The sequence below is a fragment of the Larimichthys crocea genome, chromosome XVI (genome assembly GCF_000972845.2).
Source record: "Larimichthys crocea isolate SSNF chromosome XVI, L_crocea_2.0, whole genome shotgun sequence".
Lineage (NCBI taxonomy): Eukaryota > Metazoa > Chordata > Actinopteri > Sciaenidae > Larimichthys > Larimichthys crocea.
This window is the reverse complement of record NC_040026.1, coordinates 12,283,162-12,298,781: the sequence shown is the minus strand read 5'-3', so window position 1 is coordinate 12,298,781 and position 15,620 is coordinate 12,283,162. Positions and strand designations below refer to the sequence as shown.

The 15,620-nt window shown below is 42.5% G+C and overlaps 1 protein-coding gene across 1 annotated transcript; it reads right to left on the bottom strand.

The window, feature by feature from the left end:
- Positions 1–2,970: 2,970 nt before the first annotated feature.
- ubtd1b (ubiquitin domain containing 1b) lies at positions 2,971–15,499 on the bottom strand. Its single transcript, XM_010742905.3, has 4 exons — positions 14,719–15,499; positions 8,112–8,339; positions 7,868–8,025; positions 2,971–6,961 (listed from the first exon to the last, which is right to left on the bottom strand). The coding sequence occupies exons 1-4, from the start codon at positions 14,798–14,800 to the stop codon at positions 6,704–6,706; spliced, it is 726 nt and encodes a 241-aa protein (XP_010741207.1). The 5' UTR covers positions 14,801–15,499; the 3' UTR covers positions 2,971–6,703.
- Positions 15,500–15,620: the final 121 nt, after the last annotated feature.

The following is a 15,620-nucleotide window of genomic DNA, read 5'->3' as shown; positions in this document are numbered from 1 at the left end:
TACATATAGCCTTTAGGTTAAAAAGAGGATAAATCGTGGCCTCATTGTACCAGTTGGTGCAATTTGAACTTAAAGTCTTAAATTAGTAGTCATGACTTTATTGTTCATTGGGGAGGATTCGTGTAAAACTTTGTGGTGTCCACTCAGGAGTTTTTCCTGCACACACAGAGAAGAGGCAGATGAAAGAAGATTAGACACACACAATGTGGGCGTTTCACTAAACAAATGGACTAAGATCTGAAGCCAAATTAACCCAGCAAGCATGGGACAGTCATGTCTCCAAACTCTCTCTTCTGTGGCGTCAGGGTCATCCTGGGTCTGTCAGTGGGGGAAACAGAGTTTAGAATAAGGCTGACTGGGCGAGTGACCACAAACACAGCGCTCCCTGTGAAATTCCACCGTCAATAGGGGCTTTTTCCAGGCCCGGTGCACCACAACCCTCCGTAGACCCTATGCTGACTGTATTTGCTGAGACTAAGAGAGAGAAAGAGTTGTACTGCTTGAAAAGTTCCCCCACCGTGTACTGAGGTGATGTACCAATGACGAAATGGTTATTTACTATGACCAAATACACAACAAAGAGCACAGTTGATCCATTTTATGCTCCAAACATTTAGCCTAAACTATGACTGCCTTTACAGTGCTGGTATATTTTGTATATTTGTTATAAACAGAAGGAGACAAGTTGATGCTCACCTCATTTCTCACCACAGAAGTTGTCATACTATCTGTGAAAGAGTGGCACCTATAGAAAGTCAACATCATCAAGAGAAACTTCTAGAAGAACCATTACCTAATTGATTGACAGATGACTTCTTCCGAAACATTACAACGATGTGCGTCCTCAGCCAATAAAATTGAGACATAAGAGCATCCACACCATTTATATGACCAGAAAGCCACCTTTGGTTCCAACTACTATGTCCACACTCTTATTCTGAGGAGATCAAATAACATTTTGGGAAATCTAAGAGCAATTTTCTCAGATCCTGTCCTATAATTCTATTTTTTAAACCCTGTAGTGAAGACTGTCGAACAAATGGCAAATGCTGCTTTCAAGGAACACATATACTGTAAATCATGTGATTCAGAGGCTAAAACAAACAAAGCTGTGTTCCATCTCACTGCCTTCATTCAAGAGGGCTCAGTTCACTCAGAGTATTTATACGAGAGCAGAGTGCCATCTTGTGGTAAAGATACATATCTTTCTCTTGCACGGAAACTTGTGTGTAGTTTAAAGTCATCCAAATTAATCAGATTTTTGCTCTTCAACCTATTTCAACATTTATCCATTCGAAGAAGAGAGGAATTTTCGTGTGTTTGGTTGAGAGATGCTTCCGAGTTTATGAATGGAATGACTCCTGAAACAACCCCCTGAAACTGTGAATCTTGACAATTCCCCTTCAGTTTTTACCAAAAACCAGAAGCACAATCTGAGTCAGTGTCACGGAGCTGTCTCTGTGTTATAACGTACCCTTTGTATAAAAGGCTGACAAATGCTTATTTAGGATAAGAGAACAGCTAAAGGAAATAACAGATCTTTCTCAATCTTTTTTTTTTTAACTGGAGGCTAAAAAAGCAGAAGGAGACCTCTGCATGTGGCAATGTGTCAGATTTTTAAATGTGATATACTAAAAGAGAATCTGAGCAGCACTGTAACCTCGAGGCTCTTTTCTTCAGTCAGGGACAGAGATTGACCATAAGTCAATATGAGCTACAGGTCCGTGCCCTGCATTAAGCCAGGAGACATTTACATTTATTTCACATTGCATTAGAAACAAACTAATGAATTTCAAGGGTGTGTTTTGGAGTGGATTATTAAAGACCTTGCAGACCACCCACATAAGTGTTTACATTTTAGCTGATTATTCTGATGACTGCAGTCAACAGCCTATGTTTCAGGACTTCTAGTTATAACCAGTGGACATCTAAAAAATGGATAAAGGATGTCTGGGCTAAGACCTTATAAGACTGCATATGAATGCATATACATTTTCCGTGATTTTTCGTGATTCAAGGGTTCTAAGATAAAATTTTAGTTTTTATTCTCTTATTCAAATTCTGTATTCATATAGATACCTGATTATAGAGAGTAGACTAACGTCCTCCTCAATCTACTGGTTTGTACCAGTTGGCAGTACAATTAACATTGTATAATTCTCCTACAAATGAAAACATGCCACCTGAATCATTTGAAAACTCACACATTCAGAGTCAGGCTATACATTAGAATAGCAGCAGCTAGAATAATATGGAAGACCTTAACATTCTCAACTACCTCTAAACAGATAAAGGAAACCAATCTGGCTACTTAAGATATTATGTTGGAGACAAACCTTTGCTACAGTTTTCTTAAACTAACTGTTCATGGCTGGTTTAGACTAAAGAAAAAAAAAAAGGTTTCTCCTTTCGAATAAGCGTCTGAATTTGTACAACCCTTAAAAAGGTCCAGTGTTCTAGGATATAGTGGCATCTAGTGGTGTGGTTGCAGATTGCAACCAGCTGAATATCCCTCACGTCACCTACCCTTTGGAAGTGCATAAGAGAAACTACTGTGGCCACAAAACTGAGGAAAAGCGCAAAAGGCTGTATCTAGAGCCGTTGTTTGGTTTCAGCTGATTCATTAATAAAAACATAATGATGCACCCTCAATAACGGGGTTTCTTTCTGGAGCTCTGACGGCTGTAAACTCATCTTAGTCCCATAAGCCCTTTTACTTTGTAGTAATATGTTGCACTTTATAGTCTGACGTGAAACAATGGCCACTGCTTGTTACTAAAATGAGTTGAAAGTCAGGACAAGCAGAGATGAAGATAAACACCCACACATTTCTCACTTCAGCAAGGACGCCGTAACAGGAGACGTTATCGATAAAGTTATCAACAGAGCTTTTCACCCCACCCCGAGGCCCAATGACACCCTAACCTTCACTGCTGAGACGCGCTAAATGGACACACACACACAGAAAAGTCGTGTAGGCATTTTTAATGTTTAGATATTTACTCTGTGAAAAGGTGAGAGTCCATCTGAACGTCCAAGACAACAGCATAGAATACATTTTCAAAGTGACAAACATGAACATTTGAAACAGTTAACAGAGGCATCAGCTCATAGCAGGCCTGTGCCTGCACAATAACAATACTCATAGCTGGTGCTCCATGAAATCTGTAGAATCAGAAGAACAAAACAAAAACGATATGAGGTCTATCTCTATTGTATTGCACATACAGAGAAAAATGCTTATTCAAGTTTGCATACAATGATGAAGAACCCCCCCCTCCCCCGAAGAACCAACAAAAGCCTGGAAACAACCATAAAAAGTGATTGTGATTAGCTGGAAGTGGATAGAAAAGAATAAAACATCTTGTTGATGTGGCGAGCTGTGGCTCAGATTTCACACTGATGGTTCAGTTTTATTCCCTCTGTGATACAGCTTGTGAGCAGTGAATGAAAATGAAGCACATCAAGCGAGTAGGTTGGAGAAAAACAGAAAATACTCTCTCACACACACACACACACGCACACACACAGACACACAATACAGGCTGCATTCACAAAGCAGGTCCTGATTCCCAACTCTGACTCGCCTGAATATCTATTCGGGGATGTAACCCAGATCTGACACCTGACATGACCTGGAGTGAGCGAGCAAAGGGATTTTCGCATCTTTGCTTCTCCTCTTTATGTTTCATCAATTTGTGTGGTTTGAATTCACCTCTTTGACATTAAAGCGGGCAATTTATAGAACATCATTTTTGTTTTGTCTTTATTTTGTAAAGGGTTCAAATAAAGGGGTCAAATATTTTAAAAATACATATTCAAGTTGGTCAAAATTAATAAGTAAGTAATTTAGCTGATTTAACAACACTACTCTACAGCGTGCTAGCATCTTTGTAAGGCTGTAGGTAGATACTGCGATGCTTTGCACTAACAACGCAATAACAATGTTAACATACCGATGTTCACTATCTAAGTTTAGTCTGTGAACAAGCTAACATTTGCTAATAAGCTCTAAACACAAAGCACAGCTGAGGCCAATGTCAGTTAGTGGTTAGTTTAAGGATTTGGTCATGAACAGTGACCTGATGATGGCCGGACCGCCCAACAGAGTCAAATACGGCTAAGAAGAAAGAATTATAGACTACAGTCAAGTTGCTCAAATGATCCGAGAAAAAGAGGAGTTCAGATGAGCAAGTGGAGATATCAAAACCTAAGATGGCTTACAAAAATTTTATTTGGCGAATTCAAACTATATGAATTGGGCTTGTTTCCAAAAGGAAAATATTCCAGTGGTTTAAATTCAGTGGTATTTAACAAAAGTGGTTAAATTTCACAACAAGCTACTGTTAAAAATTCTAATCATTGCAGCGTTTCTTTGCTTATATGGACCAAACTGAGGAGTCTTCAAATACTGTTCAAACCATCTGTTTTCTTAGTTGTGTCACGTTGGCTTGTGTGCTAACTCCCCGCTCAGAAAAGCTGCCCATGTAGTCAAAAGGTATAGTAAATGTCTCCGGTTTAAAATGCAAAACTAAACTGTAATCTCAGATGAAGGGGGTGTAAACTGTGCAATGTAAGCTGCAGTGTGATTCTACCACTCCGACTGTCAGACTTCAGCCATGAGCTGCCAGCATAAATTCAAGGTACTTCTAGATGTGGCTGATGTGTGCAAAGCTGTAGGTTTTTTTTCATTAAACAAGTATCTTTCCTAAACAACGATGATGTGTCAGTCCGTACGTCTGTACTTCTATACACAGGCAAGAGGCTGCTCAGCGTCAAATTGTTCATTTTAATGATTCTGCTTGAGCAAGCAAAATGTTTGGAGTGGTTACAAACGGTGTCACTCCCTTTGTCCTCCAGAGAACACTAAATTCAAGTCTAGTGTGTCTGCAGTGGTGTTAACCGAAAAGGGTCATAACACAAATTGAATGGATACATTTGCTTTGGTTTGTCAGGAGGAAACTCCTGGATGATTTCCAATTAAATCTCAATTTGTTGTTTCAGCTTTGTTAAACTGTCAAAAAAAAACTTGGACTTGCGAGACATCCAGAAAAGAAATGGTGACAATAGAAGCAGCAGGGACTGAGATATCCTGACTTACAGTCTTCTGAACTGGGTCCTACGTTTCCCAAAATGCAGCTGGATAAGGCTTTTGGTTTTAGCCTCACTGCCCGCTAACACCCACATCTTTTAAAAAACAGACCTTTATTTTCTTGTATAATTTGCAGTTTTCCAAACGCAAGCTGAGATAACCTTGATGACATCACCGTGACCTCATCAGGGTCATTTTCTCTGACTCAATAAATGGCTCCCCTGGAGCCACAGAGGACATTGCATGTTGTTTTCACAGGCTGAATAGTACTAACCGTGTCATGTATAAAAAGAGTGCCCCTTTAAGCAATGCTTTTATTTTAAGTTGCTAGTACTGCCAGTTTCACTGCGCATCAGGAGACACCCGGATCTACAACTTTTCGTGGCTCTCAGCTTGTAGTTTTGGCTCATCCCTCCATATAAACTTCACACAAGCCGATGATATGCTGGTGATAAATGTCAAACATGTTTTTCTTAAGTTATTGGACCCCATCAAGCCTAAAAGGTGAGTGAACACTAGATTTACATTCATCAGGTGGCAAGAAAAAGTTCAACTGGCCCTCAGCAACTAAACTAAATAGAACAGGGCTGTGTTGCTGCCCCCTAGTGGTCTGGGGGGGGGATCACTGAGTGGTCAATAACGCAGCTTCAAGACCGTCATCTGTGCATGGGAATTACTTATTCTCAGTAACAGTAACAATTATATGATTGACTGCAAAGCTATGACTTATACACCAAGAGGAACAGTCTTGTCTTTGTGAGCTACGTCTGACACACGCACGCACACACACACACGTCAGCACACACACACCAAATGTTTTGTCTGCGAGATTCATGAAATCATTAAAAAAGGCAGCAGTTATAGCTCGGACTGATCTAAGAGTTCCTGATTCTAAAAAAATACAGAAGTCTTAGCCTAGAGGTAAAACTAGCGTCTCTTTCAGGACATTGACCCTTTTTTTTGTTTTTCGTCTTGTAGAAGGCACACAAACTACCACAAAAGTATAGTAATAATCTTAAAATGTGCAAAAAAGCTCGGCTTACATTATTTCCTCAATAAAAGAAAGAAAGAAAGAAAAAAAATAATAAAGAAGAAACATGTTCAGTATCTCTCACTCTCTGCCGGCCTCTCCTGTTACTGGGTCACGGTGCAGGGTCCAATGGGCGTCATAGTAGAAATGTGCTTTAGAACCGACACAAACACTTCTGCACTTCTTCCATTGGCACTTAAGTTAGCGTTAGTGCAGATACGAGGGCAGCGGCAGAGCCTGCGTGTGCAGCATGACATTTTAGATGTGGACGCACACCGGCACGATGAGTTCCGCTTTTATTCAACGTGGTTCAAAGAGACACGGGGACGAGGCCCTCCAGAGTTAGTGTGGTGACTGGATTCACTTAGAGAACAACCCAGCAGACCCAAAAATACAATGACACATGGTAGATGAAAGAAAGCAGCATGTCTGAGTTTCTCCCTCATGTTTTTGTTTCAAAGTAGTTTTGTACCTCTGCAGTTCATTTCGTTTAAAAGCTATTCTCAAAAATCTAACAAGTTATCCAGCAAGAAGAGGCACCTCTGGTCCTTTACAGGCTTCCACCCTTCCCTCCGTGTCAGTTATTCAGATGCAGGCGAGGAGGGTGACAGCTTGGGGGCTTGGAGGGCCTGTGGGTTGACGATGACCTGGATGACAAAATCCTTTTGGATCTTAGTGTCTTGCAGTCGCGTCTTGTCCGTGAGCAGCTTCCCGGAGAAGAACCAACGCTGGTGGGCGGCGTCGATGTCATCCTGGGCCTGCAGCTGCTTCTTCAGTTGACCTATGGTGTCAGCCATGCTGGCGCTGAGACGTAGGTCCTTGCCCGTGGAGAGCCGTACCTGCAGGGAAGAGGAAGTTAATAATTAACACAGGTCTTCAACAAAAGGTGACAGACACAGACGCGAGTATAATGTGTCTTTTCAAGGTTAGAGATGGTAACTTATACTGGCTGGTAGCATTCTGAGAAGATACAGAGACATAAATGTCTGTTGTAACCACGCAACAACAAACTACTTTTAAACTATAGTCATGCATTATGAAGATAATTTAATGTTACAGAAGAAGAGGAGCGTCAGGGTTACAAATCAGTGTTTCTTCTCGTTCTCTTTCCCTCTCATGTTCACACAGATTCATAAACATAAAGAGAATGTTTGGTGTCTCACATTATGAACATTGTTTTACTCAAACTTACAAGCCTCAAAAATGTCATATCAAATTACTTTTTCTTCAGATTAAAAGCTGCGAGGTTGCACAGCTGTGCTTTGAGCTAAATGTTAGGGGTTTTTTTGGACAATGTTGGAAAAACAAAAAGTGATACTGTCACATCAAAACCTGATAAAAGGGCTTGAAAAAGTTAAGGAATGCCAGTTTTGACAGCTCATGTTGAGGGGGCACACAAAAATGTCTTTGACAACAGTGCAACGCAACAGCTGTTGAGACATTTCAAAACTGCAAATGTGAACCTGAAAATGTGAATTCTCCACCGTGGTAGTGGAGGAAAAAGCGAGGGGATTACCAAAGTCATTATGATTCATCTGCTGGAAACAATTAACGTCCAAAACTTCATGGTAATACATCTAACAGTTGCTGTTTCATTCATTACTATCTGAAACAGAGTTACCTTTCATAATGACGACCATTTCTAACAAATATGTTGCATTTGTTGTTGAGGACGAGCATTTACATTATGTTGCTTGATGCATGGTGGAAGAATACAAAGATAGCAGCTATGTTTGTCACAGTACCTTCAGCTGGAATTCCTTTTTGGGTGCTACGGGGGGCTCTGGGCTGTCGCTGGGGTCCTCGTCGCTGCGCTCTGAGATGAGGTTGACCGGTGGAGCCAGGCAGTAGACGGGCAGCTGGTAGCGGTTCCCGAGTTCATCATAACACTCGGCGAGAGTACCTGGAGAGAGGTGTCGAAGAAAAGGTCATTCCGTGTACTTAAAATGAGAGAGAGAATGTGTTTTTGTGATCGTCGTCTGTCCTCACCGTGTGGCAGTGTGATACTGGCTCCATCCACTATAGCCTGAGCCAGCTCGTGGTCGTTACACTCCAGGGCCACGGCTGCAGCTTTCAGGGCGTCCCAGATCTCCTTGCGGCCCTCGAAAGCCGGCGCCGTGTCCCAGAATTCGTCCCTCTTGCTCCGTAGCTGACCCTCGGTCATCGGATAGTCGCTCTTCCACTTGGGGCGATCTTTCTTTAGAGGCTCGTTACGTCCTGCGTTTGAAAGGGAAAAGCAAACAGTTCACAAAACGTGTGACACAGTTACTGAGGCCTGGAAACACCGACTGTTTCGAGTTTTTGTGAGTATAAACTTGCCTAAACAAGTTGTCACAAACTCCTTTAATATTTCCTTTAAAAAAATTGGTAATAAAAATGAAATAAATAAAAACACACCAAATGCATGGCTTTGACCTTAATGGCAGAATAAAAAGGAGAACAGGAAGCAGAGCAAAGCAACATGCGAGAGTAGGTAATAATAGTTTGAATATAAAATAACACTGTAAATGAAAAATGTGACAAAAAAAGGAAGTACAGAGCATAAAGAGACAATTACAAATGGTTTTAGCCTCAATTACAAATTTCTCTGTGTGAGTCCAGTTATATTAAAATACTGGCTATACTAAAAGTACCAGATCAGCACTGTTGGTGATTTATAAACCTGGAGCCAGATGTTCTGAGGGTGACCAGTGTTTGTTTACAGGCATTTACAGTACCACCAATGACGTACATGAATTCATAGTTGTGTGTAAATGTCCACCAAAGAATAATCTGACTGATTAATGCGACATGATGTTCCCATAGAATTCATATCCTGTGCTGTCATCTCCTGAAACTCATAAACAGAGCCGGCAGCGGAGAGAAACGCTAGCCGTCACCAGAGACAGAACATCCCACCTCACTACTGCGTCCTGATCTAAAATTAGGAGGTCATTCAGAGTTTGCAATATGCATGAAGCATCTGTAGCCTATATGTGTCTTGACTTGTAACCTTACCTGTGTTTCCCACCATTTATAAATTAACACAAAGTGCACCTAGGCCAGGAGAGCACTTATATTAGTGCAGGCCTGTGGGTCACACGCAAAGAGACGTAATCTCTGTTCAAGACAGCGGACTTACATTTCTAACCACCATTCACAAGTGAAACATCTGAACGTACGCTAGCACTTCTGTGAGCTATGGTTACCTGCCAGAGACGCCAGTAATTGTCTGGTTACTGGTGTAACATTTCCCCATCATGGCTCGTAACATAATAGGCTGCGATGAAGTTAATGTTGCCAACTGTCGGCTTATGTGGCCAAAAAGCAGCTTTGGTGCTCGTCAAAAAACACAGACTCGAAACCAGCCTGAGCTTATATTTCCAAATGCCCGCGAGGCAGAGATGCCAGTCATCGAGGATGGAAAATGAAGGGGAGTATAAAAGGAGATAGCGCACATACAAGAGGTTGCATTTCTTTCAAACAAATTATTTATAGTGCGGGCAGCTTAAGAGGAGTAATTTGGAGGACGCGGGGTGGTGTAGGATTAGCACTTGGAGTGGAGTGAATCCCAAAGTGAAGCAAAGGGGCTTCCTCACAACCACTCAGCCAAAGTAGTAGTGGACGTGTGGCGTCTATAGAAGAGAGACATAGACGGCTTAGAGGACAAAATCTGTCCTAAAATATACAGCAGGCAAGGTGATGATGCATCTTATTTTCAAAGTGGATTGAGTGCGACATACACCGTCTGAAGACATCATTATCTCCATTGTCCATCATGGGTGCAACTATTTACTATATTTTTATTACTGATTAATCCAGTTTAATTTTCTCGATTAATGGATTGGTTGATAAATATGTATTTGTGTCCAAAAGCAAGATACTGAATTTACTGCTGCCAATTTGACAAAAAAACAACAAAAAAACGACTGGGCTCAAGTTGTAGCCCGCTGCAAACTCCAGGGCAAAATGATACTTCCTGTTTACAAGGAGGAGGGGGTGGTGTGTGTGTGTGTGTGTGTGTGTGTGTGGTCTCAATTTTTTTCCCCTCAGAACAAATATCAGTGGACATGTCAGCTGATAAGAAACTGTAATATAGAAACACCAAACCGGGTTTACATTTAGAAACATTGTCACCATGTCAGACATTTTCCCACCAGGGAACACAGACATGTTGATTTTTACAAAAACAAATCATCTGCTCTGCTCTGTGTGCATCTTTGTCACAATCTAAGAAGAGATCCATATCAATGTATTTTCTCTAGAGATCGATCTGTCGATCAAATTCTCCGTTGTTTGGTCGAGAAAATGGTAAAAAAAAATGTTACACAACCCAAAGAAACTCAGTATATGCTGTAACGGAGAACTAAAGAAATATTCACATTTGAGAAGCTGGAATCAAAATGATGTCCAAACAAAAACACCCAGATTCATCGATTATCAAAATGGTTGGCAACCTAAGAGGTATAAAAAGCTTAATTCAGAGCTTTAGAGTTGCTATGGGTGAATTTTGTTGCCATCTGACTGAGTTGTTCTCGCTGCTCCCCTGGTTTCCGGTGGAAAAATACCTTGCTGCAGTGCAGAATCATCGCTGTTGTGATGTTATATGAAAGCTGCCAAATTATTGTTACGACAGTGAATTGTGCATCTGTGTTTTGCATCCCTTTTCCTAAGAAGAGCTCTGACTCACACTGGTTATCTCCCAGTGACACATTGTTCAGAACACGTCCTCTTGTCGAAATGACTCAGTCGGCACAAGGTTTGACAAAATTTGTCAGAAAAGTTTGTTAGCTACGAAACAGACAGGCGATACAAACCAGAGGAGCTCCCTTTCTTGCCTGGATTCTCCTGCAATAACAAGTTCTTGAAGTAAGTAGTCAAGACAATACTAAATAAAACTTCCTGCCAAGAAAAATTGGACGTTATAAGAAAACACTGCACAAACAAGTGGTAATAATGAAAGCTACAAAGGTTTTTACATCTTATGAAAAGAAGTGTGGTTTGGCGGAGTGGTAGAAGAAAGTGATTCAACAAATGTTTTGAATCTAGCTGAAGCCCACCAAACCAGAGACATGAAGCAATGCATTGCAGACACATGAAGCAATACGAGGGTGTTTTCATCCAGCTGGGCTCATAAAAGCAGGTGCCATGTGATGATGCATGCACGAGGCTTCTGCTGTGCTGTATGTCAGGACAAACAAAACAACACACCCGACAAACCATAGGTGGCTGTTAAAGGATTAGCTGCTTCTGGAGGTGGGAAAAAAAAAGGCGAACATTCAGCTGTAACACATAATGTTACTTTGGCACTGTAAAGACATTTAACAGCCTCTCACATTCCCCTGACGTGAGGCAAGGAAAAAGAAATGTGGGGTGTTTTCCTTGTTCCTCTTCAAAAACGTGCAGCGGAGCAGATCAGGAGCCGAGAGAACGGGAAGTTTAGTCGGACACAGGCTGAATTCCCTGTATGAGTGTGTTTCCTCAGGACACACGAGCTCATACAAACGTCCCACGTGCAGTCTGACACGCCTGTGCCATCATCCTCGTAGCTGCTCGTCTTATCACCGCAACACAGCGGTTCAGTTTTACAGCATGTACAGATAAAGTAGCTCACAAAGTGTTATGTAGCGTTCCTAATTCTCTGGTAAATCTATTTGTTCGATTTGTTCTGTGGCCAGCCTCAAGACCGATAGAGGAACTGCACAGGCTTAACTTCACAGCTGTGGAGGTTGCTGCTTGGTTTTGCCAACAAAAACAAATACACAACAACCTAGAAAGGAAATTTAACTTGAGGGTTGCAAAACGGTTATCGCTACTGCGCCTGACAATTTCTTACATTTAGTCTATAAAATGTCAGCTAACAATGAAACATGTCAATCACAAAATTCTCAGAGCCCGTGACGATGTCTTCAAATGTCAGGTTTTGTCTGACACAGACCGAAATGTTAAGAAAATGTAAAAATGATAAAGTTCACCATCATAAACAGAAAAAAAAGAGAAATATTTACATTTAAAAAGCTGGAAACAGAATTTATTTTTTTTTCATTTTACCACCACCATTTATTGATGATCATTACTACTCAACTGATCAAATAATTGTTGTAGTTTTGTATCAAATGAAGTCATGACTAGCAGCATTTTTAACTTTTCCCCAGGTAACCCTGTAAATTGGTTGCGCCCAAGGACTGCATATCTACTTTCCATCTATACATTTCCTGTTGCTCTTCACGGTCTACTTCCAAATAAAGACAAAAATGCAGTTAAAGGGCTGTGATCATGTAATGCTACAAAGCAGCAAAAGGGGAAACTGAAAGAATGCAAGGTCATTTTTTATTTTCGACACAAGACAGGTCCAAAAACTGAAGAAGGCAGCGATCGTTTTACCGGACGATATTCCAGCCTTGAGGACGCAAATGAGGATTTTTCTCCTGCAGGTGATGTGACGCTCACGCAAAACCTATACATTAAAATACAACACGATACAGAGCCAGCTCACACAAAGAAAACACAAACAAACTGCTTGTTGAGAACTGATTCATTATCCCACATTGTGAAAAATGGATGTGCCTTCTATTGTGTTGGACCTCTTCCTCTCACATCTCTGTGTGCGAGGGCGTGTTAGGGGAGATTGAGTCCCGTTAGAGGAGCCAGTCAATGACGCAGCAGGACATGATGTGACTTGTTCTTTTTGATCGAAGCCTGGTCTAGTAGGGAGTGTCTGTTGATACCAATCATGGAGGGAAATTACCACGAGCCACAGCCAAAGCCCGGGGAATCTTGGCTGATGGCTGTTCACTTTAAATAGTCTATCTATCGGCATCAGCCACATTGGTGCCTAACAAAGAATTTTGAAGGTCATAAAATAATGTATATCAGATGTTCATTTTGGAAACGAGCCATTTGGTGAGGAGTCAAAAACAAATCTACTTTAACTTCCCGGATTCTAACGCACAAAGCTGGAGTCAATCCTGTCTTTGTGATGTAAACCGGAGACAATTCCTGCTGGAGAGCGACTGAAAAACTTTCCATCGGTGCAGTCGCAGGAAACAAAAAGGGGACAGAACCTGCACCCAAATGAATAACAGACACTTAGACTCCTAAACAGACGCTCGAAAGGGAACTTTACAGCTGCGAATGTGCTGAATGTGACAGTGATGCAATGAGCTGACGCGTGTCTGAAGTGTCTGGTCACTTGACCAACTTATTGACCTTGGCGGTGATTTCACCATCAGTGAAGAGTCCTAAAAGTTAACTCCTTTCCTAATTGAGTTCCTAACAACGTTCATAAAGCTGCAGGTCCGTAAGCCTCTAATCATCCGATGAACAGTAAGCATTCTCGTGTGTAACGCCGCAAAAGCACAAAGAGGTCACGTTAGTATCACTGACATTGTTGTCTGGGGTCAAAATTATGCAGAAATTCACAGCGTCGTCCGATTAATTCAGCTGCTCGCCGCCTGTGTCACTCCGTTTAGTCTGGTTGTAAATATAACATTTAGTCTTTGCTAAGACCGAAGCAGCAATCCAACTTCTATCCGTCACCATTGAGCACAAGTGTAAAAGAACAAAACGTGGCACTTGGCCAGTGTTTATCTTTAGAGGAATGTTATCTTCCGGGAAGGTAAGTAACTAATGGACGTGAACTCAAGTCCCTGATGTGAGGGAATCAACAATGTAGGGAATCGATGGTAACCTCCGCTTTAGTGCTGCACATTTACAGTAACCACGACGCCCTGCTCGGCGACTAGCTCCACCTTAAAACTACAGTGTGACATGGGCGTTTGCGGGGCTACCATACTGCCACTTTCAAAAAGACAGCCAGTCGGCCCAGCGTGCTCACCGCTGTGGGATTAAGTGTGAGGGCTTGAAATTGCTGGCTGAGAAAATTGCCGGCCTCGTTACAGAACGCAAGGTCAGGCCGACGTAGGTGTAAGTGTGTTGAGTGAATCTAGCTGCAGTCAGCGCGGTGCGAGGACAGAGAGGAGTTTGCGGGAGTTTACGCCACAATCTGCCAAAATAAGAAAGGAAGTGCCTCCAAGCAGGAAGAAAAAGCAGCCAACGGGTGGATTTTCTTGCAGAGAGAGAGAGAGGGACACACACACACACACACAGGCTTCACTTGTTATAACATGTGAGCTGAATCCTGACGGCACACAGGTGAACTCCAACAAGCAGAACATTTACTGTCAACTGTGAATCTGACTGTGTACAAACTGTCCTTCTACAGCAGGACAACACGGCCGCTATCTCCCCAACCCACTTGGGTGAAACCTTTGTATGTGCACTGCTTTAAGCATGTGAACACATGCTTTTATGTAGGGAATATGCAGCGTGTTGTGAATGCAAATGAATCCCTGACCTGATGAGAAGGACCACCCGGAGTGATCCTCAGCTCAGCAGCTATCAGGAAGACAAAAGGTGAGCGGGGAGTGTGAAACCCAATCACTAGAGTCTGACACAGTGAGTGTCAACCACCTCAGGCACTGTTTCACATTGTATGTGCATTTAAGCAGATCTGTCAAGATGTCACACACTTTCAGTTAAAACTACATCAGGAACAAGTAGTTTCAGGATAACCAGTTTTTAAATGTACACACACACACACACACTGTTGTCTCACCTCCTCGCCCACCGTTCCTGGACGAGCCTCGGCTCTGCGTGTCCTCCCAGCCTTCCCAGTATCTCCCCACACATCCTCCCATGGTTAGAGGAGCTGCTGATTTGTTTCCACGCGTCGTACTAGCTGAACAGGGGGCCCATCACGGGCGAAGACGATCAACTAGGTCCGATGAGGAGGACGGGTCGCAGGTCCGACGATGCGAGACTTAAGACAGACCTGATGGCTCATCCGTGGAGTCAAAGAGGGAGCACGTTTGATATCAAAAAGCTTTAACGTGCGCTTCCTCTCTTTCGCTGTTTTGGGTTTGACAACGACCCCACGAGACTCCCAAAAAGCTCGTGGCCCGCACTAACGTTTGTTTGACAGACAAAGCAGCAAACAGCCGCAACATCCGCCAAAACACTTTTCTTTTAAATATCAGCACACGACCAGCTGCGTGTCCCTCTGTCTGAACTCGCCTGTTGAGTTTGGAAAACGATGTCCAACAGTCCGAGCAGCGCGCACCTTCCTCGCTAACAAGCTAACAGGGCCAACCGAGCTAGCCAGCGCAACATCAGTAAACACAAACTTCCGAGCACTCGTGAGTATTTCCCCCCCGCACGTTGAGCTTCCAAACGCGGCGTACGGTCACTCTTTCCCGCAACTCTCCGTGTACCGCTCCAACTCTCCTTCGTCGCTCTCTCTCCCGTTTGTTTTTCGTTAAACCCTCCAAACGTTACTTCCCTCTCCGCTGGTGAAAAGGTGACTAGCGGAGGAGCTAGCGCCGCCGAACTTTTTTTTTTTTTTTTTTTTTTTTTTTTTTCTTTTTACGCCTGCGCGTGAGCACGCAGGCAGGTGTTGGGTTCTCTGACGTCAGGACGAAAAGCAATTATGAATGGGGCGAGACTACTGCGAATAAATAC